We start from the raw sequence: 25,014 nt of genomic DNA, 5'->3' as shown, positions 1-25,014 counted from the left end.
ACTATATATATATTAGTGTTATAATTATTATGTTGGTGCCATGTGTTTGTAAGCTGATGAGGGGTCCTTTTACCCGAAATGCATCCTTATCTAAATTTGAAATGTGATTATTAAAGACTAACATTTTTGTAAAAGATCTGGTCCTTTCTGTTGGCCTTGGTGAGATAAGCCATTCAAATTGTTAAATCCTATTTATTGGGTTATCTAACTCTGTCTAATCTATAGTCTTGAGCTAAAAGTGTCGTTTATTATTAAAATATATTTGTGTAGACATTAAACAAGTATTATAAATTATACACAAATTCAACGATATAAAACTATAATAACTGAAATACTTTATACAGAATGAATCAGTTTAGATAATCAGAGATCTCTTATTATCTAAACTGATTCATTCTGCAAGGTGGAGAACATATTTTAAATGAAATAAAAATATGATTAAAAATTGCAGCCCAGCATTGTGATGATATCACAGTAAAATAATTGCTCGTGTTAATTTTGTTTTTATGTATTCAACGGGTGTACTCCGTTGTTCCGACTTTTCTGGGAACTTTTTGATGCTACTGATATTTACTTCAAAATAAAAATTTATAACTGATTAATGTGAATAATAATATTTTTTTTTTTTCAGGTTAAAGCGTTTGTAGAAGTAACTTTATCTCAGAGCGTGAGAGATGGTCTGCTTCATTTAATTAGAATTTCTGGTTTGGGTGCCATGAAACCAAATACAATACTCTTTGGATTTTTAGACGACGCCGTTCCTATGGACTTTTTTGAGAATAATAATTCTTTTCAAGATCTTTATCACGTCTCTCTCGGAGATAGAATCTTCCTACAGTTAAGAGAAAGGGAAGATTCGCGTTCCTTGTCAGTTATCGAATACGTATTGATGATTTACGATTCCATTTACCGTCTGAAGAAAAACGTCTGCATCGCTCGTCATTTCCACACACTCAACAAGTCGGAAGTGATAAATTCTAAAAAAATAAGCTACATCGACGTGTGGCCGATCAATTTCTTTTCGCCCCAGACTCTCGTTGATATCGACAATTCCTGGTTATTTATTTTACAGCTGGCTTGTATCTTGAACATGGTTCCCGGTTGGAAAACCAAGACCATTTTGAGAGTATTTATGTGTATGGAGCCGAGCCTCGGCGATTTGGGAGTTAGGCAAGAACAGTGGAACACGATGCTTCAAATGTTGAGGATAAAAGGTACGATCAAAAGCATTCCTTGGGAGCACATTACCGTTTTACAAAAGCGTTCGCAGGAATTTGGTCATTTCCCACCGAAAACATATCTGCATGGGGTTAACGAAATGATCAGAACACACAGTCATAACACATCAGTTGTTTTTATCTATCTACCCGTACCTCCAAAAGAGGAGAAATTATATGCAGATTATTTAGAGAGCTTAGATATTCTGACATCTAATCTTCCACCTACACTCTTAGTCCATGGCATTAGTCCAGTTACATCGACTACGTTATAAACATAATTAAGTGTACAACATTCCATCACTTTTAAATTAAATTACAAAGAAACTATTTAAATTTGATCAGTTTCATAATATTAAGAAAATATATGCAAAGGATACATATAATATTTTTAATGAAAATCACTTTTTTAGCATATTTTTTCTGAATTTTTAGAATGACAATTATGCAAGAGCATAGTTTAATTTATGGCATTGGTAAAGATATTTTCTAACAGGGCATAGAATTATGTTTCAAATTAATGCATTGTGGAATTTAGTCACTCTCTGCTTTATGGGAGAGCTCGGAATGATGCCGTAAAGTCCCGAAGGTCTTCGAGTCTTTTGGCCTGTTATCAGGGGTTCGCTCTCACAAAAACTCGAAATTTGAAGATGGATGCACATCACCGAGAGGCTCAAAGCCCAAAACAGTAAATTTCTAGTACTTTTAAGCTTTTGGAAAGTGTGCATCACAAAAGAAACCCTCGATTTAGTGTTTCTTTTGCAGAGCATACTCACGACGACGAGACAAAAGGCTCGAAGACATTTCAGACTTTGTTTCCATCTCTCTGGTAAAGTGGATCGTAACTAAAAATTTGGAGATTTGTCTTAGTGTTGCAGAATGCTTCGATAAGTATCGTTTAATAATTGAGGAAGTCAAAAACATTTTGTAGCATTATTTTAAAGTCGCGATTCCTACAGCAATGCATAACTAGATAAACAAATCTGTGATATATACAGTATATATGTATTGTAATTGATTTGTTAATTCATATTTTATATGCTTTGTTATATTTTATAAAGATGTAAATTTAGGAAAACATTTACCAGACGAGCTGGCTTGCTGCCTTTTACTGCTAGTGACGACAAATAATTTAATATATTTTATATAAAACAAATTTTTTTTTTTATATAATTTTGTATCATTAGTGATTTCATTTCGGTAGCCCCCATTAGATGTAATTAATTATATTATTAGACTTTTACATATCATAATTTGTAGCAAAGAAATGTTTATAAATGTATATATAGACTGCATAATAAGTATTTATCGTGCTGGTTGTATACTTAAATAAAAGATTTTGCTGCCGTTCTTTTCGGCGACTGTCATTAATTATGCTTATCCAACAAATTTCAATATGTCGAAACCCATCCAGAACGGAACCCGAATAAAGCAGACGCCAGCCTAAATGGAAAAAATTCCTCAGGACAGAGCAGTTTTCTATGTTAAATCCTGTTTGGAAACCTGCCAAACTGCTACAATGCAATGCTGGTTTACACAGGTTTAACTATGTTGAATTTGATAATTTAAACGAATGTAAACATAATTTGATGTTTTTCGTATTTTATAATACCCTGTTAGATGCAAACCCACTAATTTTAGTGGATTTTTGCCTCACAAAATCGGTGAGAGAGGTATTTTCTACGTTTTCTTCACATCTAACACCTAAATACAGACTAGTTTGCACAGGAAGTCTACCCGGAAACACTCCCTCCCTGGCAGATCACCCTTGCATTGCCTTATTTCACGAATCCAAATCCTTACATTTCATATTCTGGAGCACGAGGCCAACCACAACACCAGTAGTCGGTCGAGGATTTGTGCATCACTAGTGGGCTGATGGGTTTTCTTTGTGTCTAACACTGTATGGGAAATTGACCCCTCTAAGAGTCCTCATGGGAGACCCCTCCTCGGCAGATCACTCCTGTTACCATTGCCTTATCCCATCGTTTCACTAACTCGGAAGTGTGAGAGTACAGTAAACGAACACATCAAAAGAAATAGGGTGTAATTGAAATTTTTTCATCTTGATACCTAAGATGACAGATGGACATTTTATTTTGAGTAATAGGAAGAACGAAGTTGACTGATATTTCTCTGCTAATGGAGGGAGAAATGAAAATCTGACAGTGAGAGCATTCATTTTTGAAGGAATGCTATTTTGTAAATACAGTAGTAGTCTACTAGAGCAGTGGTTACCAAAACTACGTCTCCTGGCCCACGAATATATTTGGCACATCGATTATAAATGATAGAAATAGAGAGACGTTTTGTATATTTGGAATAGTCCACCTACCTAAGATTTGTATGCAATTTGCCCCGCCAAGTGTAAAGTTTAGACACCACTATACTAGGTCAGGGTGTTTCAACTTGAGTTAAATAATTAGGCTCATTAGCGCCTGCAGATTATAAAAAAAGGGCATCATACATTATGCAAGAAACTTCAAACTCTACTGTTCATTGTCGGATTGGTACTCCCACAAGATGGCGGCGGTTGCTCTTGAAGCTAGCTTTGCCTTGAAAACAATGAATTGATTTTGATCAACATAGATAATGAATTTTGGGACCAACTTGAGCATTAGGAAAAGGGGGCACGTGCCCCAATATAGAAACTTTCGAGTTCAACAGCAATTCCTCTCGACTTCTACAGATCATGATTTATGTATTCTATTGAATACCATTGTTTTGAACATCGATCATCGAATTGCAAAAGTAGGCGAGAGGTGAGAGCATTAAAAACCACAAATAGTATAAGAAAACTGCATCAGACCCCGTCTTTCATCACCTAGCCAAACCGCTAAGAGCATGAAAAAAATTTCTTAGTGTCCATTATGGGCACTTAGACGACCTTCTTTATCGAGTCCATCGTCGTTTCGGCGAAACAAAGAAAGTGAGTAACACCACAACGTGGTGAGAGATAAGAATCAACGTATCCAAACAGACCATTCCCCGATAAATTCTTGTGGGATTCGATCCCGGACCCCTAAGAGTGCCTTCAAAGCCTCTCTGCTTAAATAAGCAACTGTAAGCATCGGAAAATGGATTTAGAGGGCACGCAGTACGCAGTTGCACCCTCTTTGGTGTTTTTCTCGAGTAACGCCCTCGGGTGGTAAAAAAAAAAATATTTGTAAGGCATACTGTTTCCTTTCTGCACCTCTCTCTCTAAAGATTTTTGGAACCGCTATTGATGCAGTAAGCATTGTTGATTCCTCTTCTAAATTATGTAAAGAGGGGTTGTTCGTACGCACCCGAAAAGTCTGGAAAAATGGGAAATTTTAATTAGTGGTCGAGAAATGTCAGGAAATTTGCGAAAAATTTCAAAAAGTCAAAGAATTTCTCCCCTTGGCTGCTGCCTTGAGTGTTTTCAGGACCCAAAATTTCCCCAAAAATTTAAGTGGTGGTGATAAATAATATGAATTTAAATGGTAATATTTATCATTTTAATAATTTTGATTGCATAAAACGATTTCTGTTATTTTTACCAGTTTATTAATATATTATAAAGTTACTGTAAGGGACGTGAGGGTCAGGGAAAGTCGTGGAATTTTACACACACGGTTCCTACTCAAATTCGTATTTTTAAGTTCTTTCAATTGCGTGAGTTCAGAGTTGCCAGATTTGGCGATTCCCGATAATGATTGTGATAATGGCGGTTAATGTGTCATCGTACCGCTCTGAGGGACCTGGGTTTAAGTTTTAGTTGTCCAGTTTCTCTTTATACAGGGTCTATCAATGTTGTCAGCCTATCGGCGCTATCTAGTGACAATAACCGTAACTATAATTTGCGTAAATGTTTTTAAACAGCAATTTAAAAATTCGTTTCATTCTGAATATTTCTGTGAAAACCCACGTTTTTAGGGTCAGAGTTCACTGAATTTTTAAAGTCGTGCCTTTGATGGCCGAACAGTCAAGGGGCAGCCTACTACTCCTGGAGACCAAGAATTTTTCGGGAGTTGGGCCCCGTGCTTCAGCCCCATTGTGAGCTTGGCCAACCATTAATGAACTTGCTAAAAAAGGCCCTCTTAGTGCCCACAGGGCGGAATACTAAAACTAAAGGCCGTGCCTCGACTTTGGTATCTTTGAAGTTACTGAAAAACACAAGGCCAAAGAAAACACATGGGAAATCGTCATCCTGACAGATGCTGTAACGCTGTGAAGTGTTACAGGTTGTGCACCGCTTAGTAAAAAGTCATATATGACATACAAAATTATGTTTAAGTGTTTAAGTTATACGTAATCACCATAGCGTATCCTGTTTCAGGCTCCACGTAACCAGAAAAATACATATTTATCAGTCAGGCAAGACAAAGTGGACACATTGATGTTGTGTAAACTCTTAAATATGTTTCTTTAAATTGATAAATATTAGTTTTTTACAGAATGATTCGAAAGAATTCCAAGTTTTTGATGGTGTAGAACAGGAGGGAACAATGGCTAATGGTGTTTTACGCGAATAAACTCACTCTGTATAGACTCTGCTCCCTATAATTTGTGTTGAGAGTAGTGCAAATTTTAAGTGTAATTCAGGGTAAATGAACAGGAGACAATTGATTTTATAACATTCGAAGGGTGGTAGGTCACCCCGTGTTTACTCAACCACAATGGTCAAATGAATTGTCGCTCTAGAGATCCGGTTCAGGTATTTTCGTAAACGGAATTTCGGGCCCATCCCTCATGATTCAAATTCCTCGGTTGTGGGCCTGTTCGTACACGCTGACAGGCATTCTAAAAAGGCCCTTAGAAGGTTTCTGTTGGTAGTTAATTCATAGGAAGAGTGGACTGTTGGGGTAAGACCACGCAACACGTGGACGATCTGTTGAGGAAAACTGGCCTCTATTTAGGTGTTAATTCACGAAATCATTCAAATTCTAGGTCTTTTTCGTTATGTTTCTTCCTCAACTTTCCCTTTCAGCTTTGTGCAACAATCTTAGGCCTGCTGGAGGTTCTGTGGGGAGGACCCTGCAGAACCTCCAGCAGGCCCTAAGGTAAAAAAGGGACATAACGATTGGTAAAATAACCCGTTTCCTATAAGATCTTTAAATACAGAGTATTTATTATGAAGGCCCACTAGTTGCATGAAGTGGATGGTTTCGCAGTTGGTCGTGGATTCGCACCTTGCCACATGGAATTTTCGAGGTTTACATTTGCAACACCAAAATAGGAACCATTTTCTCATAGAAAGTCCTTAAAATTTTTCTTAAGACAATATACACGCTGCTTAATTACAGTTAGAACATGTATAAAAGGGAACTATAAAAAGTATAATTTATTATAAAACAATACTGTACTGTACATAAAACCAAATTAATTATTGTAGTAACAAAATATGTCAGAAATTACATAATTTAACATAGATTTTCCGACATTTTCTGCAAGATTACTTATGAACTAAGATTACTTTCTTTCTTGCCACAGAATTTTCTGGACATTCTCTTGATTTCTTTACTGGAATTTTAATTAATTAATGAGGTATTTTTGTTAATTAAAAAAAATCTTAATTTTGTAATTAATTACCCGCAATTATCCTTTAACATTCGACAATGGTTGAGGTACATTTTGCCATCCGAGCCACAGACTGGATCGTAAAGAGCCACACAGACTTGAGGACATTTCCTAACCAGTACGCACTGGCTGATCTTTACCATTTCTACGTCTTGTCTGCGATGTTATGACGTAGAATTAATTAAAATTATGCAAATTACTGCTTGTACTTTTAATTAACTTACCCGCAGGTGTGCTTGCGAAGGTAGCACTCGTTGAGATACACGATGCCATTCGATCCACACACCGGTTTGTAGACGTCCAAGCATTTACTCGGACAGGGATCGAAACTACGAAATTCTACAAGGGATCAATGTGAAATAACGCATAAAACACGTGTATTTCTATTGTTAAACACAATGAAATAAGTAATTGCAGTTACCTCTTGCTCTAGCAAAACAGTACTTCAATGGTTGAGACGAGATCATCTTCCTGTGGAGGAAACGTTAAATTCGGGGATTTTTTTGGAGAAATTTTGTGTGTTTTTTATGTATATTACTCACCCGCAGTTTTGTCTGTGCATAACACATAGATTAGGGTAGAGATTGTTGTCGTCACCGCACACGGGATCTTGAATTTCGAGGCACTTCCGGGGGCAGAGGGGGTGTAACCCTCTGCACGTCTCCCAATCTGCAATGCTGACGTTGTTCCTAGGAACAGGAAGCGTGACAATGGATTATTATACAAATGAAAGGGAAATTACGCTTTGTATAAAGGTAATTCCGCTGATTTTCTAGAAAATTGTGACGATACTTTTATTTTTGTTTTGTCGGCGGGAGAAGCCATTTTAAAATGGTTATTCGTGAAAATTAAACAATGGCCTTTTGTCTTTTCTTTAATAATTTCATCAAAATTAGTTATTCACGTGATCGGACGTTATTGTTTTCATTGTTTTCGATGAAATGCGATCGCTTCTGGCTAATTGCAGTTTGAGGAATCGATCTAAAGGGCAGCGAAATGGAAATGAAAAGTCTCCAATTATCCTTTATTATGGCATTGGCCTACACGAGCTTGTACGAAGTGCCATTTCCTGTGGATGTTCTGGATGTCTGGTTGTCAAAATAAATCGATTTAAATCTGCCGTAACGCTACGACAACATGAAAAGCAATTTACATAATGGAGGTTGGAGGTGTAAGTAAAATATTTTAGGAAATTAAGCAATTATTATTTATTTTACGTATAGTTAAAATATAATAATAATAATACGTTTGATTTTTTTTCAGGCCCTATATGAGCATGGGAAAGATTGTACCGATTAATCGTATAATTATATAACATAGAAGAAAAGATCGAGTTAAAAAAACGGACAGACATACAGAATCACAAAGATGATATCCATAAAGATGATAATTCTACAAGATGATAAGACGAGAGAACGTTGAAAGAAGAGGTAAGAATTGGACTTAGAACACGGCGACGATGATGATGAGGAGGAGGAGGAGGAGGAGGATTTAAAATTTAATTGAAAATGATGAATTACTGTACCTGCAATTATTTTGTAGGAGTTGGCATAAGTTATTGTATACCCTCCTATCGCTGCCACACACAGCTTCTCTCTTGGATGCATCGCATCTTCCTCTGCAAGTATCTATCAGGTGTTGACTTTTTTGGGAACTTTCAATGAAGAATAATTTCTGAGGCGAATCTTCATCGTCTTCTTCGACTGAAACAATTACATTTAATTAAAAATGATCGCTTCCCCGTGACCGACAACAGATTTTTTCAATAAGGGAATTTCATGTGAGAAAATGGAGTCTTTGGGTTTTCAGATCAGTAGGTTACTTGAAGAATCATTCATGTGGCATCGAGTAAAGGTCATAGTCAATGGGGCAAAAAGAACGTTTCGATCTGCTTGCCATGGGCATTTACAAAATGGATGAAGGAACTGCAGGTGATTACTCTTCAAACTAGAGCGATCTTCCTCCGAAGATCATCAGGAATTGATTGCACGCTACCCAAAATAATTGCCCAAACTTAAAAGAATCTGGTTTTATTGTACTCTGTTGCGGGCCCTATCAGATAGGGGCGAGCATATTGTAAGGCCGATGCCAGCTAAATGTGAGGTCCAGAGCAAGTAAATGCAGGACCAAAACAAGCAAATATTAGGCTAGAATCATTTGGCCTAGGCCTCACATTTGAGGCCTCGAAACGTTTGTTGCAAGTTACGCGTATAATTCTAATGCAATAAGAAGAAACTCGTATTATGAGCGTAATTAAAATCTTAAGTTATTTCTACTTTTTTAATTTATCGAGGCCTTAAAAGTTAAGTGGCAAGGCCCCCGTCGACTTCCGAAAGGCCTCGCGACGGATCTGAACCAGCTAAAATTCCTAAAAAGAGCGGAAAAAATACCCAGAAAACTGGTTCGGACAACGTAAGGTGACAAGTTAAACAAACGGAACCAATTGGGCAACTGTGTCCATTTCTGTGACTACAAAGGTAGGAGAGGGGGGAAGAATTGAACAAATGCTTTAAATAATTTCGTGAGTATATTCAACAGAATAATAATTAATAGCCTTCGAGTGCTATTTCGAATCGCGTTGACAGCTTCTGTCCCTGAACTCATCCCTATTGTTCCAGGGTGAGTAATTACATAATAGAAGTTTCACGAAAAATCGTGACTATTTGACAAGGATTCTTCACTAATGACGGGTACTTCCTTTCGCTGTACCTTTTCGAAACCGCCATTTTTAAGCGCGTAGATTTCGACACTATTTTTTTCCACCCCTCGAGAGGACGGAGGAAAAGCGAGATTCGGTAGATGTTTAGGGCCTCTTCCACCCCAATTTTCTTAAAACTCGTGTGAAATTCGAGTCGGAATGGGCTCCGGATTTTACATTTTTTCGCTAAGTGTAACGATCTGTGGACAGTAAACGTCCCATTGACTTACTTGTCATTAAGGGACGAAGGTCGACTACCCTTGACGTTAAAAATGTCGTTAAAATTTTCGTCACGCTTCTAGAGTCCAGACAATGTGAACTTCCTTCAAATAATGACAAAATGTTGCTACGAAGGCTTTCCTCAATCGCTTCTGTCCGTCTTAAAGGGCCTTACATGCCTCCCCTATGTAGAGCGGTAACTGAAAAACCGAGTAGGTGTAGGCCCTTCTGGTTGCAGCAAATGGAGCTTATTTCCTACCAGTACTTGGCATATTTATGGATCTCTGCTTGTGTGTTCTGCCTGTGTATTAATTATGGAATTTTCCCTGTGTTACTTATTCGTGAAATAAGGAAATTTACACCCTTTAAGGTTAAATTAGGGAATTCTAAACAATATGAGACGTAGTGGGGATGTTTTTATCGGAATATAACGAGCATCCTCTTATGATTCTTCTAATAACTAAGGTTAAATTAGGGAATTTTTAAGCATTATCAAGGCAGACAATAGCCATATTGTGTGTTAAGTATCATAAAACACAATGAATTCTCTTTGATTCTCCCTGTCGAGGTGTTCTCTAGGCGAAATTACATACCAAACTATAGAACTGATAGGGAAATTCACACAATGTAAAGTTATGTAAGCAACACACACACAAATCAATTGTTTATTCTTACCTGCCAGAATGACGGTTAGGAAGCAGAGGAAGAAGAGGAGAGAGTCGATTCTGTGGATCATCATTAGCACTGACGGTAGCTCTACAATTAGCACCCAACACTGGCACGAGGTACAATCACGCGACTCAAGTGTAGAAAGTCGTGCATCTCGCCGGGCACGTGCTCCTCGTGTGTTTGTTGTGTGGCCAAGGACGGCCCACTGCCCCGAGGATAAGAGGAAAGCGAAAGCGTTTCGGTCTGTCGATTCCGTGACGTCACACCAAGGTCTACCATTTTAAAAAGGAGAGGAGGAGGAGGAAGTGCGCCCCCGTCTCTATCGAAATTTTCGAATTTTATTTTATTTTATTTTCGTTTTTAATTGTTTATTTTTGTTTTATAATTCGGGAAATTTCACATTTACAATCGTTAGTGAAGTAATATCTCGGCTCCGAGTGGAGTTAATGTTCATGTTAATTCGTCGAGGATTTTGAACGTTTGCCAGACAATTAATAGCTATTTTGACTGGTAAAGTGAGGGAAATTTAAGGAAATTTACCGTAAAATCGTCTGTGTTAAAGTTTAATTACTTCAAATTCGAGAATTTGGATTTCGATCTTTTATTTTTTTTTTTAAACTCTAATTTTAGATTTAAATGGAGTCTGAAGCTGACTCCGCAATTCTCCTTAAAATTTTCCCCTAATTTTTCCACTTTATCTTCAATTTTTTCCACTTTCTCTTCGATTTTCTCACTTTCTCCTCAATTTTTCCTATTTTTCTTCCGTTTCTCTTATTTCCTCCGCAATTTTTTTCATTTTCTCTCCATTTTCCCCCATCATCCTCCGTAATTTCCCTGTTTTTTTCGCACTAGCTCCGTCATTTTTCCTCAGTCTCTCCCCATTCCTTCACTATCTCGGCTCCCCCCTGATTTTCTCACTACCTTCCGCAATTTCCTCCTCCTCCTAATTTCCCTCAATTTTCGCACCAACTTTAACTTTGCCAACTTCCCCCTCCACCAATTCCCGGACACTTCAAATTTTCCTATCATTACCCACTTAAACCTTCCATAATTGTATGACTATGCTTTAAATATAAATGAATCGTCCCCCCATTTAATAGTTATTTATAAACACGAGAAAATCAGGACTAAAGGGCGAGTTTAATAGAAAAAAAAAACAATGTCACTGTCCACTTTTTGATCGGATGACCCCCTATCCGGAGACATCCATTGTTATTTTTCTATTAGAGTCATCGAAATTTACGTCACGTCTGCGACCCACTTAATTGTGTCGAAACTGCGTAAACACATCCCAATTGTGTAATGACTTTCATGGAATGCTTTTTATCGAAATCACTTTTTCGTACTAACTATCGATTAACATTAAATGCCAACCGGTTAATGCGAGATAACGTTGTGGCACGTGATAAACGAGCGTTTGAATTTTTCATCCCCGGTATAACGCTCCGGTCTACGCCCAACAGAGGAAAATATTGTTATTTACAATACTCTTGGCAGCCTACCGCTCTGGGGGAACCGGTATCGAATCCGGACAAGTCGACAAAACCCAGGGGTTTTTGGCGATCGATATTCAGGGGCCCCACTCCTTTTACCAGGCCTAACCTGCAATGGACTCCCTAGAAGGCCCACCAGCGGTCGAGTGGATAAAACACTCGGAACAGGTAGTGGGTTCGCTCCTCGCCAATGGGCTGGCCATGTGGAGTTTTCCGGGTTTCTCCACGTGTCTTTTAGGAATTTAGAAAGGCCAGTTTCTCATTAAATTCCTCCTGGAAGGCATCCCTTTTGATGTGATGCTGCCCTGGAGGACTCCATTGGTAGATTCCTCTATACCATTAAAGTCCTCCTTTCCAGAAGGATTTTTAGTGGTAGATCCATTGGTAATCCTACCTATCAATCAATCTACCAATCATTTTTTAAGGGATCCAATTTGATCCTTTAACGAAATGAGTTCGCAGAAACTGTAGAAACAAGGGCATATAAGGACAAATTTGATGCAACAATGGCAACTCAGCATGCCATCAAAAGTTGTATGAGCGCCAATAGGGTTGAGAACCCATTCTGATGGAGCGCGTGAAAAGAATATGGAGTAGACTATTACATAAAATGAGTCATGAGATGAAGAGGGAAAAATCCTAGTTTAGAGTTACCAGAACCCAGGGGGTGCACATCGATTTACAAGGGTATTAGCACAAGATTGTCGAGGATCCTTTTTTTCTCGCGTGATACTCACGTGTACGATCGTGGTGTTCTCATAACCTGAGGCTAGGCGCAGTCAAGAGTTGCATGAACGAAATAGGAACTCAATTAATTAATTTAATTCATTAAAAACTGTGCCGATCGTCCAGAACACGAACAATACGGCGGAGAAAATGGCTAAAATATTTAAACAGTAAAGAAGATAATTTTATATATTTATTATTTTTTTTCCTTCGTAAAATTGATTATTATTAGTTATTTCGAGTTAATGGGGTTACGTTGTCAAGGTTCATCTATTGTTTTATAAGTTCCTATTTAGTCAGTTTTAATTATCATAATGGCTAATACATGAGAAATTGTGGTTCGTGAAGATACTGTTGGGCAAATTTATTATTATTATTTTTTTAATTCTAATTAAATTCTTCGACAATGCAATCCTTCATTATATTGGGTGGTTTGCCAGTTAACCCCTTTTTCCTTATTGGAAAGGAAGAAATCTGTTAACCCTCTATGCCTTGTGTAGAGCCACTTGTGATCCTAATCTTTAGTACATACGAGGCCCTTTCTATGAGTGAATATAAGGGGGAAGATTTTAAACTCGTGTAATAAAATGATTACAGTACTGGATCCTATACTGTCTTCTTATAGTGCTGGACTTTTGAGTAGGCCCTAGGCCTTCTCTAGCTTATATATAAACACCGCTATACTTAATAGAAGAATCAGAATCAAGTCGTCCTACGAATACACACGACGTAATTACTCGAAAGTTCAATAATAATACTTTGTTATAAAATCTTTCCGAATTTAGCATTAAAATTTCTTTGTCACGAGCGAGAAATTACAGTTATTTACTTTAAATCACACCTTGTAAATGGCATTTCAGTCACTAATTTGCAGGTAGCAGGATCATGAATGTTCGAATGTAAACAACCTTCGTAATATGCGTGATAAGTATATTATAAGAGGGAAAAAGTGATTGTAACGATGATAATGGAAGTGCTTGGGGCCATAATTTCTGTATACAATAATAGACATGGCTCTCGTTAGAGACTTTATTCAGTGTTTTTTCAATGATAATTTATTTTGTTCTTCACTTCTATATTTTTAAAGGAATTATAACATTTATATTTGGATCCTGAATTTCTACAATTACCCTATTAAATAAATATAAATATGTAACAATCGTTTAAGTGCAATGCAAAAAAGTCAATCCTTATGTCCATATTAAAGCTTGGGTGTTTTCAGGGCTGAATTTATGTGTACTTTGGCTTTGAGGGATCCCATAGTAGCCGATTGGATAAACCACTGAATTCTGGTAGTTGATCGCGGGTTCATGCCTCGAATATGGGCTTAATACGTGGAGTTTTTAGCATTATTCAAATGTTAAGGAGCGGCATTCTGACTCCTTGACTGCCTGTCATCACATAGAATCCCCATGCAATTACGTAGAATAGGATTATTTGAGCACCATTTCTCTAAATGCTCACACTAATACATTCCTCCTATCTATGACTAATACATGCTAACACGTCTGATGTTATGAGAATCACAGGTATTTTGAATCACCCTGTATTAAAAACATTCCTAATCATGTTAACTTGCTCCTTGTTAAAATATTGTCAGTGATTCAGTAAGTACAGAATAAAAATAAATAAATAAAGCAATTGACCCTCCTGACATTTAGAATGTCTGTCGCTTTGGGGATCAGGTTCGAGGCTTGTGTTAGAAATTTCAGAAATTTAACACGGCGGATATATCGGGCCTACCCGAACTTATAATGAATGCAACTAAAAGGCTCTTTTAGTGTCCTCGGGGCAAAAGGAAACAAACAAATCGCACGAATGGGCATAATTATACGCATTAGAGGCCGGTCTGATCCGCAGTGGGGTCAAGAAATATCAAATTTGAAACATTATAAAGTGATTTCTAATGTGATGACCCTTCCTTTGTAATTCTGAATATATCTTAGACCATGACTTATTTAGATTATATTTAAATCCCTTAATGGATTTTTGAATTATGTAAAAGAGAACATGACCCAAAAGTCAACTTTATTATATAATACATCTTTTAGGAATTTAGAATATCGTAATTAACATAAATTATACCTATTTTAAAGCAAAAAAAAAAAAAATGATGATAAAATGTCTTCGAGATTAATTTATGTGATTTTTATAAAAGAAGAACGTTATGAAAGAGGGTCGTTGAATCAACAAGAAAAACGTAATTCATACAAATAATATAATAAGATGTCAACTTAATCGCCTCGCGCTAGTGGTAAGCCATTTATGAATATTTTAAAATACATTCGTCTTAATGAAAAGAATGCAATTTTTATTTTATAAAAAAATGAATAAAATATGTCTGAAAATTATTCTCCTGAACAACGTAAATTTACCACTCGTTTTTTTTTTAAATAAAAAAAATCTGGCAACAGTGTACAAGAGAAATCGATCTCAATGCCATCTGTTGACGATTACATAAACTTTGCAGGCCTTCGTTTTTTTCCTTGATAAAATAATTAAAATATTTATAATTATCACATATTGCTTCATATAAATGTTTTCTTAATTGTAAAATTATACTATAATTTGACTCTTAGGGGAAAAAGACGTATTTAAATTAGTATTTAACTGACTTTAAGGTCACACTACAGAAAGAACCAAAAGTCACTTAATCAGTGTATAGGCTAAATTACCACCTTATTCAACTTCTGTACTTTAAAAAATAAGATCCTTCTTCAATATACAGAAAGCCGCCTTAACGTCGGGCTTCGTCTTTTTAGGGGTTGCTGAGGTGTTGAATTGCCTTATTCATCAATATGTGAAGGGATGAAAGACTCAACCCGGAAAACGCCTTGATCGGGCGCAAACCCGCGACAAACGATCAATTAATACAGTGAATTCCACTCTAAGACTCGTAACTTTCGATAACAATAACCAGCTGTTAAACAGAGGATAACAATATTTATTATTGAACACAGTTTATTACGAATAATTACAGTACGAATGTGTACAGTTTGTAATAAGCTGTACATTACACATTTCTATATGCTGTATCCTATAAACATGTGTTTTTAACTCAAACAGATCATAAAATTAAACTACAGAAATCGCAGCAGGAATGTTCATCCCCAAAGATACGATTTAAGTAAAGATCTACAGTACACGTATTTTCTAAGAATTCTTACAGTTTGTCCATAGTGTAATTGATAACAATAGCCGAAGTATGATTATAATAGTCCGATGATTTCTATGTAGTGTTTTGGGATCGATTTATTATGGTAGCAATAGCCGATTGATAGTATTATCCGTGATTACAATAACCGGATTCTACTGTACTCGTGTGATTCCTCTAAAAATTGAGCTAGAGGCCTCATATAATCTTAAAATGGCTCTGAATATGCAAATTATATTTTGACTACACACAGATTTGCTGACTGTTTAGGTCAATCTGTATACTTTAAATGCAAACAATAAACGAGAATAAGTATATAAAGAGAATAAAACAACTAAAATCTGTAACGGTCAACTGTAAGGTTCAAGACGAATTAAATCCGCTGCTTTTTCTCCAATCATGACAGCCGTTGCATGAGGCAATCCTCCCACTAGAGTAGGCATCACTGAACAATCTGCCACTCTCAAATTCCTTATGCCTTTCACTCTGAAATAATAATGCGTGATTAATTAATATCAATACAAATGATTTATATAACTTAAAAAATTATAAAGCGAATTTCTAGATCATACAAATGCCATACAACACATTTTTTCTGCTTTTTAGCTCATTCCCCATCGAGATGACAAAAGCTTTTACATAAACAGGATTCTTTTTGTATGGCCCTAATATATTTGGCCAAATGCACAATAGGGAAACTGGATAGTAAGGAACAGGGTCATACGTAACCAAATAAGGCTTATGTAAAAAAGGCCCTACTGACTAAGCTAGCAACGGAATGAAGCTGAATTGACGAGAAGAGGTCCAAAACACATAAAAATTTCTAAAGCTCCAATCCAGACTCGAAACCGGATCCCTTAGAATCATTAAATTTCTGATTAGAAACACATTATTAAAACCATAATGGGCCTGTTACATTTCTGTATAGATAGTGTGTATCTTCATCTAATCACGTGATGTAATATGTATACGATTTTCTAAGAAAGTTCTTGCCTAAATTTAGCTTACTTACCTTAGAGTTGGATCCACAACTGTCCTAGGATCGTAAGGATCGCCCATCTTGCAAGTACCGCTACCGTGGTAAAGGCTACCTGTGAATACTCTTAACACACATGCCATGTATTCATCGCTGTTGTAAGGGAGATGATCGCACATAGGGAATACAGATTCAATTTCCTGTGTCCCAACTTTTCTCATGGAATGTGTCCTCCCGAATGCTTTGCAGAATTTCACTCCTACAATTTATATTTCGTGAAACAACTGGCTTAATACGTTTTAAAAAATTAAGGTCCCTCCCTACCTTCTATCAAAGACAGGAGATCCTCTATTTTGGCAAAGTAGTTGGTATTAATTATGGGCTGATCAAATGGATCGTCAGACTTCAATTTAACGAAACCGCGACTTTTCGGACGTACAAAAATTGGGGTACACGAAATAGTATGTTTGAATTTATATCTGCTAAATGCATTGATGTATACCTGTAATATATAATAATAATAATAATAATAATAATAATAATAACATTATCCAACATGTTAAACAACACACAATATGGCTACAATATCAGGCATGAAAAAACAACACAGTATACACTGTCACATCTCATGTACATGGATGACATAAAACTTTATGCATCCACACAAAAACAACTTCATCAACTCCTACAAATCACACATTCATACACCAAGGACATACAAATGGAATTTGGCCTAGATAAATGCAAAACACTTCACATAGAAAAAGGAATCCTGAAGAAAGAAGATTTTGCACTTGGAAATGGAGACATTATTGAATCCATGGAAGAGGGCGAGTTCTACAAGTATTTAGGATTCCAACAGGCCAAACTAACAGAACATACACAAATAAAGCAAAGATTAATTAAAGAATACCAAAGTAGGTTAAATGCTATTCTCAGAACAGAGTTAAATGCAAAACACACAGTTAAAGCAATAAACACATATGTCATCCCAGTACTCACATATTCTTTTGGAGTTATACATTGGACTCACACAGATCTCGAGCAACTCCAAAGGAAAACAAGAACAACACTTACTAAGCATAAACAACATCATCCTAAATCCGCCACAGAAAGATTAACCCTTCCACGTAAAGATGGCGGACGTGGCCTGATTGACATAGTTAACCTTCACTACAAACAAATACAGTCACTGCGAGAGTTTTTCTACAAAAAACAAGAAACATCACAATTACATAAAGCAGTAACTCTAGCAGACTCGAATAACACACCATTAAACTTACACTCACATCATATGGACACAACACAACATATAAAAAGCATAGACACCATTAAGCAATCGTGGGCTCGAAAGGCACTCCATGGCAGGCATCCTTACGATCTGGCCCAGGATTTTGTTGACAAAACTGCGTCAAACAGCTGGTTAGCTCGGGGATGCCTCTTTGGGGAGACGGAAGGATTCATGATTGCCATACAGGATCAGGTCATAAATACTAAAAACTACAGAAAACACATACTCAAAGATGCAACACTCACAAATGACACATGCAGAAAATGTCACATCATGCCAGAAACTATACAACACATCACCTCTGGTTGCAAGCTCTTGGCACAGACAGATTATTTACACAGACATAACCAAGTAGCAAATATAATACACCAAGAGCTTGCAAAGAAACACAAATTAGCAGACATCCACAAACCATACTACAAATACATTCCACAGACAGTATTGGAAAACAACACGCACAAAATGTACTACGACAGAGCCATAATCACAGATAAAACAATTTACCACAACAGACCAGACATCACACTCATTGACAAACACAATAAAATCACATACATTATAGACATATCCATTCCAAACACTCACAATATACAAAACGCATGCACTGAAAAAATTAGCAAGTACACAGAACTCGCCCAGGAAATAAGGCATCTGTGGAGGATGGATAGGGTGCATATTGTACCTGTTGTTCTCTCCTCTACAGGTGTCATACCACACACACTACACAAAAGCCTGGGCACATTACAATTGAATAGAAACACATACATCACTGTACAGAAAGCCACTATATTGAATACATGTCATATTGTGAGAAAATTCCTGAATACAGACACACACACTGATACACTTCTTTAATTTCTGTTTTGGTTACTATGCCTTGACTTTGGTCCGGCATAGTACTTAGCCACCGGTGTTAACCGAGTATATCTAACTTAACCCAACATAATAATAATATAGTTAATTAGAAATTTTTAGGTTTAAAATACAGTATATAATTTTACAAAAGATAATTTAAAAACACTTACATCTTTCCTAAAACCCACTTGCGGTGTAAGAAGAGGCAAACCTGTATCAGATAATAATGAATTTGCAGAAATGGCAACTAAAATATCCGACCAACCTTCCTTCTCTACGGAAGTCCTCAAGAATCCTAAGACTTCCACCCCAGCTAAGGAAGTCAAACGACCTGTAATTTAGATAAAAGTTAATAAGTCGCCGGATGCCCAAAATGATGGCTTACCAAGATCAACGCTCTTATTACAATAGGTATACAAATCTTGCTCAAATATCTTTTGTTACAATGTGTCCAAATATGCATTTCCATCCTCTTCAATCTTATCGTAATTTGATATCACCACGTAATGTCTGTTAGAATGACAAAGATTTCACACGCAATAGATTACTTAAGCTCTTCCTACATCTTCGAGTTGCTTTGAGAATTGGGCATAATCTTACTTTCGAGCAATCTCAAAATTCAGATCAGAATATTCAGGCCCTTTCATGATGCCTCACTTCACCATTTAGCTTACAAACAGAAAGGAAATTAAATTAAAATGGACATTACAGAGAGAAACCCCTCTGTGACGTTCACTCGATGTAATCCTCAGCCCCACTAGTGCCGGAATGGATAATATCATTGAACGCTGGAATATTGAACAATGAATAAATTGGTCGTTGGTTCGCGCCTGACCATCGAGATGGCCGAGTGGATTTTTCCTACTTTTCTTCGTGTCTAGGACACCTAAATAAGGATAAGATTCTTACAGAAGTCCACCCAGGAAAAGTTCCTCCCTGGCAGATACCAAGTGTTACGTTGCCTTAACCCATCGATCCAATCAACCGCACTCAAGAATATACATTAAAGTTGAGGACGAACGTATTGTAATCTGGCTCCAAATGCCAATTTGAGTAAGATTTTTATGGTCCATTAGGGGCAATCCCGTATCTATCAGTTTATAACCATTGAAAATCCTACCTCTTCCACGAAATTTATAGTCCATAAAATCTTTTGGTGTGAATGATAGCGTATGTAAAGAATATGGTTTATCTATTGTAAAAATGACAGAAGTGGTGACATGGTCATGAAAGTTCTTTCCAACAGGTAAATCGGCTACGACTGCAATCTAAAAAGGCAACTTATTTAGATCATTAATATAAGAAATAAAGAATTTACATATACTTTTCACCTATTTCTACTTACTCCTAATTCGTGTAAGTGCTCGCGAGGTCCTATTCCAGACAGCATAAGCAGTTTGGCAGTGTTAACTGTTCCGGCAGAGATGATTATTTCTTTTCTAGCGTATACTATTTTAGTGACGTTAAAATATTCGTAACTCACTCCTTTTGCTCGCTTAAACTCGTCTATTAATATCTAATTAAAGAAGAAATGTGGAAAATTTATGGGCTGCTTATTACTATGGAATATATATAGAAGACAATGGCAACGTCAGGCACAACTTTTAAAAATTCATCTCGGTAAATTTTGACTTTAAACAATAGAAATATAATTTAATTTTCGTCCAATGGGCACTAAGAGAGGCGTTTATTATCAAGCCATTATGAGTGGTCCTTGCATTGATGGTCCAGGCCCACCTATAATGGTAAAACCCGAAAAATACCTGGGGTTTTTTTCCCGACTGGAATCGATCCCTGGTCTACTCAGTCGCTCGATCATCCGGTCTTTAACAGAAATACTCAGAATAATATAAAAACGATTTATACAAACTTTAGTTACATTTTCTGCCGACAGGTAGCGCTCATAATGTATACAGACAATCGGTTTTATCAAGTTCTCTCTGCAGCCAGTTTCTGCTAGTATGTTCTTGCCTTACAGATGTCACTTCTGTATTGTTTGATTGGATTGGATCGATGGAATAAGGAAATACAACACACGGATTATCTGCCAAGATGACCTCCAGAGCTTTTTGGCCTCTAGGTGTTAACCCCACGAAGAAAACCTGAAAAGTCTACTCGGCCAGCCTGTTGAATCAGGCGCGAACCCGCGATCAAGTACTAATGTTCGGTGGTTTTATTAACTCCGTCACAGGTGGGCACGCCTCTTCTAATGCTACTTGCTGGCAGTTGTAACTAAAGTTTGCATAAAATCCCGTGTTATTCCGAGTATTTTCTGTGAAAATCCACGTGTTTAAAATATAAACCTACAGAGATTCGAAGTTTTAAAACGTTTAAATGGCACTACCTTAGTAACTAGTGCTGAAGTCATCACTCTTAAATTCGGTCGATGCAAGTTTGGTTTGATGTATGCTGTATACGAATTTTTCCTTTTTCCATATTCGATAGTCCCTTGACTGATATAAAATGCTGCAAAATAAATAGTAAATGCAAATAATTTACTGAGAATTGCTCATATTGCACAATAGATTAAATTTATGATGCCAAGGTATATTCAAGGTGAGGTAATTACCACTTTTTAAAATTTATTTGTGACATAAAAATTACTATTAAAAGGAAAAAGAATATATTAAAGACCCCATAAGAGATCCTCAACTCGACTATAACTACAAGGGAAATGAAACTTAGTGTATATTGTATAGATTATCAATGGCACTCGTCATGTCTATCAAACTATAGAACCACGAAAATCTCATTTATCGAATTTCATGCTTCTTAAGTAAGTTTTACTTACTGAAGAGGTATTGGATATTACGAAAAACCCTTCACAACAGATACTCGTTAAAACCTCACTGATTCAACAGAGGGTCGAGCGGTTAAGGTGGTATCCTACCGCTCTGACAGATCTTGGATCAAATTCATATGGGTCGAAAACCCTCCAGGAATTTTTCGGGAAATAGTCCATCTCAGATAAGTCGGGCTCTATCCCTCACTATCCGGCTGTGTTCCTGGCAGAATCCACAATGGGCACCTTTTTGTACTTACAGGGCGGAGAGTTAATAAGCCCCACATTGATCGTTACAATTTATTGAAAATCATTAAAATTATGAATTGTAATAAGTTTGTTACGGAGAACGCCTTTACTATATCCATTGAAAATTCCATTTATTAGTATAATTTATTCAAAGGCACGAAATTCGACGATTTTTGGACTCTTAGGAGAAATTCTATGGGCACTAAGAGGGCCTGTTTAACTCACCCATACTAAGTTCTTCCATGCCCTCAATAGATAGGATGAATTGTGAGAGCTGAGCACAATATATCCGGGACAGACTGCCACGAAAAATTCGAGGAATTGTTCATCCGGATTTGATCCTAGATTTCACAAATCACTAAGCTGACACCTCAATCGCCTCGGCCATCCGGTCGTCTATTCAATGGATATAACAGAGAAACACTTCATAACAACCCATAATTTTCAATATCTTATACAGTTCGATGGTAGTTGCAATATATATCTGTGGTACCTATTGAATTCTCATTTCTCTTACGATTATAGGCGAGCAGAGTTTTAACATAGTCTTAGAAAATGTTCAGTAAGATTCTTCTAATAAAATCGATTACTTACAATCATGGCGATCGGTATTAAAATCACGTATGGGTAGACCCATCTCTCTGACTGCACCCAAAAAGTTTTTCAGTAATGGGCTGTAATAAGGCGAATGAGAAACGGTCAATGGACCTCCTACTCCATGAAATTCTAAAAAGTAAAAAAATTAATTTAAAATCTAATTTTATTCGTTGTTTTTTTTATTTAATTAAGCATTACCATTATGGTAATTGATGTTATTTTCTGCTCTGATAAAGTATCCGAATATATCCTTCCAGCTCCATCCGATTGCGCCTTGTTGGGCCCACAAATCGTAATCTTTTCGTTGACCTCTAACGTATAGATTAAAGTTCAGATTGCTGGTTCCTCCTAGAACTCTGCCTGCTAACCATGGGGAAGACTGAAACAAATTAATGGTTATTTGTAAAATAATCTCGAGGTTAAACACCAGTGGTTCCACAAAGTATGTCCTATTTAGAGAGAGAACATTTTGTGGAACCACTTGTTTCCAACTTCAGTGGTGTCTCCGATAAAACAAAATAAAAAAAGTGTAAAAATGTTCATCTGTTCCAATTAAAAGAGCTTAATTTAGAGGGATTTCAGGATTAACGGGAAAGTCTGTGCAACCTGCCAAGGAAGGATGCCTCAGTGCAGTGCCGTAACTAGCCATTCCTGTGCCCTGTGCAATTGCATTTAGGCCCCTTAACTAATTAGGTTTGGGAAATTAATAAAACAAATACATGCATTTTGGGCCCCCTTTCAAGTGGGCCCTGTGCGTGTGCACCTGTTGCACCTGCCTAATTATGGCACTGCTTCAGTGCCTCCCGAAAAACTTCTATGGAAAAATGGCCCCTATTAGTGTTAGACAAGTGAAGAAAACTCCATCTAACCACACTCGATGAGGCGCGAACCCAAGAACAATATTCAATGGTTTTAGCCACTGACCCCACAGGTGAGCAGCGTGGATTGTTTCTTTGTATACGACATCGAACGCGACACGTGGGTGATGCCTCCCGGAAAGATTTTCTATGAGAAACTAGGTGCCACAGACACGAAGAAAACCGGGAAAACTCCACGTGGTCAGCCCGTAGCGATGCGCGAACCCACGAACCAGTTGATTGTGGATTTGCGCCTCCACTACCAATTTTCAGTAGTTTTATCCACTCGGCACCACTGGTGGGCAGTATGGAACACGAACAGAATTTGATAGTAACCAAGAATGAATAATTAATTTTGATTTCTCAACGATCCAATAAAATTATGAACTTACATTGTGGTAAAAACCAAAAAAGCTTCGTTTCTGTGGATAGACCCTGTAGCCCCAGTTCGGTGGATTTACGAGATCCGCATTCTGAATAAACGGCATGAGAGGGATGTATGACATTTTATTAGGTTCTATCCCAGCCTCTAACAAGAGAACACTGTGATTCGGATCCTCCGACAACCTGCTAGCCACCACCGAACCAGCTGATCCGCTTCCAACTGAAAAAATAAGGAATTAAATTTTTATTAATAAAGCAAACCTATGAAATGTAACAGCTGATATTTTATATTTTTTAAATATAGGGTGATCCGAAAGTCAGTTAACCATTAAGATTGCTGTCTTATTCGAATACTTACAAATTGTTTTAAAAAAATATCTTTAAAAACCAATTCTCCCATAGAGCGATCTACAATGAGTGCCTTCCTTGTCAATCCTCCTTTTCAGATCGTCCAAGTGTTGCATTGCCGTGTTTCTTAATCCAATCCAACATTTTATGAACTATATTGCAACACAATCCAAAGAATTTTTCGTGGGTGATCCATCCAAATGTCCACCCTCTCACTAACCATTCTGCCTCTCCCATTGTGGTCCTGATCAAACCCACGATGAGTAGGATTTGCGGCGGGACAGGGTGCACTCCCGGAAGCGTAACCCACTTCCTGGGGATATAAATTAGGAAACACGAGAACTTTGACCCACTTTTTTTGACGTTCCTCCACAATACGTAAAAGCTATCAGATTAAAAGACCCTCTTAGGGCACTTTTCTTTTAATCTGCGATGTTCCAGTTTTACACCGAAATATTTTAAAATAAATGCCAGCATTAAAGGGCAACTTGATGTTAACGATATGCGCGATATACATCGATGATGCATAAATGCACTGTCACTTTAAACGCTCTGTTAACTACGTGTCACCTACTTATTCTAAGTGTCCTTTCACAGTTTATGAACTAAAAAATTTGAATTTAATTAATTTCCATAGATTTTCGTATATTCTTAAGTTCGCCCCCTTTAAGTGACCCTCGAAAGCATTTGTAACAAATGCTTATAGGAATTTTACACCATTTACGGTAGGGCCTCAGAATTGAAAATGGTCCGGGCCTCTCTAAGAATTGATCTTTCAGTCGAGTAAATTCGGGTCCTTTGTTTTATGGTTTGATAATACACACATAAAAGCAACCTTTATATAATGAGCAAGGTTCGGGGATGAAAGATGTTACGTTGCTCCTTTTGCACCCCTTTGGGCCTCCCTAATATCCAGTGTATTACGAATGAAGAGAATAATGCCCATAACTAGGCTACC

At 37.1% G+C, this 25,014-nt stretch overlaps 3 protein-coding genes across 3 annotated transcripts in view; 1 reads left to right on the top strand and 2 right to left on the bottom strand.

Moving 5' to 3' along the window:
• LOC136986503 (solute carrier family 12 member 9) overlaps positions 1-2,567 on the top strand; it is a 33,464-nt gene extending 30,897 nt beyond the window's left edge. The window contains exon 14 of the mRNA XM_067284059.1: positions 632-2,567. Within this exon, the coding sequence (XP_067140160.1) occupies positions 632-1,492 (861 nt within the window). The 3' untranslated portion in view covers positions 1,493-2,567. The remainder of the gene's footprint in view (positions 1-631) is intronic.
• A 3,931-nt stretch (positions 2,568-6,498) lies between these two features.
• LOC136985663 (four-domain proteases inhibitor-like) lies at positions 6,499-10,571 on the bottom strand. The gene is made up of 7 exons (XM_067282990.1): positions 10,351-10,571; positions 8,284-8,461; positions 7,301-7,447; positions 7,180-7,229; positions 6,983-7,097; positions 6,771-6,914; positions 6,499-6,701 (listed from the first exon to the last, which is right to left on the bottom strand). The coding sequence occupies exons 1-7, from the start codon at positions 10,412-10,414 to the stop codon at positions 6,638-6,640; spliced, it is 762 nt and encodes a 253-aa protein (XP_067139091.1). The 5' UTR covers positions 10,415-10,571; the 3' UTR covers positions 6,499-6,637.
• Positions 10,572-16,041: 5,470 nt separating this feature from the next.
• LOC136986513 (glucose dehydrogenase [FAD, quinone]-like) lies at positions 16,042-23,989 on the bottom strand. Its single transcript, XM_067284066.1, has 10 exons — positions 23,717-23,989; positions 22,666-22,846; positions 22,465-22,596; positions 21,184-21,305; positions 20,185-20,355; positions 19,960-20,107; positions 19,010-19,170; positions 17,018-17,195; positions 16,730-16,952; positions 16,042-16,203 (listed from the first exon to the last, which is right to left on the bottom strand). The coding sequence occupies exons 1-10, from the start codon at positions 23,828-23,830 to the stop codon at positions 16,068-16,070; spliced, it is 1,566 nt and encodes a 521-aa protein (XP_067140167.1). The 5' UTR covers positions 23,831-23,989; the 3' UTR covers positions 16,042-16,067.
• Between the last annotated feature and the right edge of the window lie 1,025 nt (positions 23,990-25,014).

The sequence above is a fragment of the Centruroides vittatus genome, unplaced genomic scaffold (assembly GCF_030686945.1).
Source record: "Centruroides vittatus isolate TY-2023 unplaced genomic scaffold, ASM3068694v2 contig_1213, whole genome shotgun sequence".
In the NCBI taxonomy this organism is placed as follows: Eukaryota; Metazoa; Arthropoda; class Arachnida; order Scorpiones; family Buthidae; genus Centruroides; species Centruroides vittatus.
The sequence above is the reverse complement of the archived record's forward strand: the minus strand, read 5'-3'. Positions and strand labels throughout refer to the sequence as shown.

What these genes read in the sequence shown, in the direction of transcription:
- LOC136985663 (XM_067282990.1), bottom strand. Translation starts at nt 10,414, where the DNA reads ATGATGATCCACAGAATCGACTCTCTCCTCTTCTTCCTCTGCTTCCTA. An exon ending in ATGCACAGACAAAACTGCGG is followed by an intron (nt 7,230 to 7,300) that starts GTGAGTAATATA and finishes TTTCCTCCACAG; the next exon opens with GAAGATGATCTCGTCTCAAC. An exon ending in ATGTTAAAGGATAATTGCGG is followed by an intron (nt 6,702 to 6,770) that starts GTAATTAATTAC and finishes TTAAAATTCCAG; the next exon opens with TAAAGAAATCAAGAGAATGT.
- LOC136986513 (XM_067284066.1), bottom strand. Translation starts at nt 23,830, where the DNA reads ATGTCATACATCCCTCTCATGCCGTTTATTCAGAATGCGGATCTCGTA. An exon ending in TAATACCGATCGCCATGATT is followed by an intron (nt 21,306 to 22,464) that starts GTAAGTAATCGA and finishes TTTATTTTGCAG; the next exon opens with CATTTTATATCAGTCAAGGG. An exon ending in GTTGTGGATCCAACTCTAAG is followed by an intron (nt 16,204 to 16,729) that starts GTAAGTAAGCTA and finishes TTATTATTTCAG; the next exon opens with AGTGAAAGGCATAAGGAATT.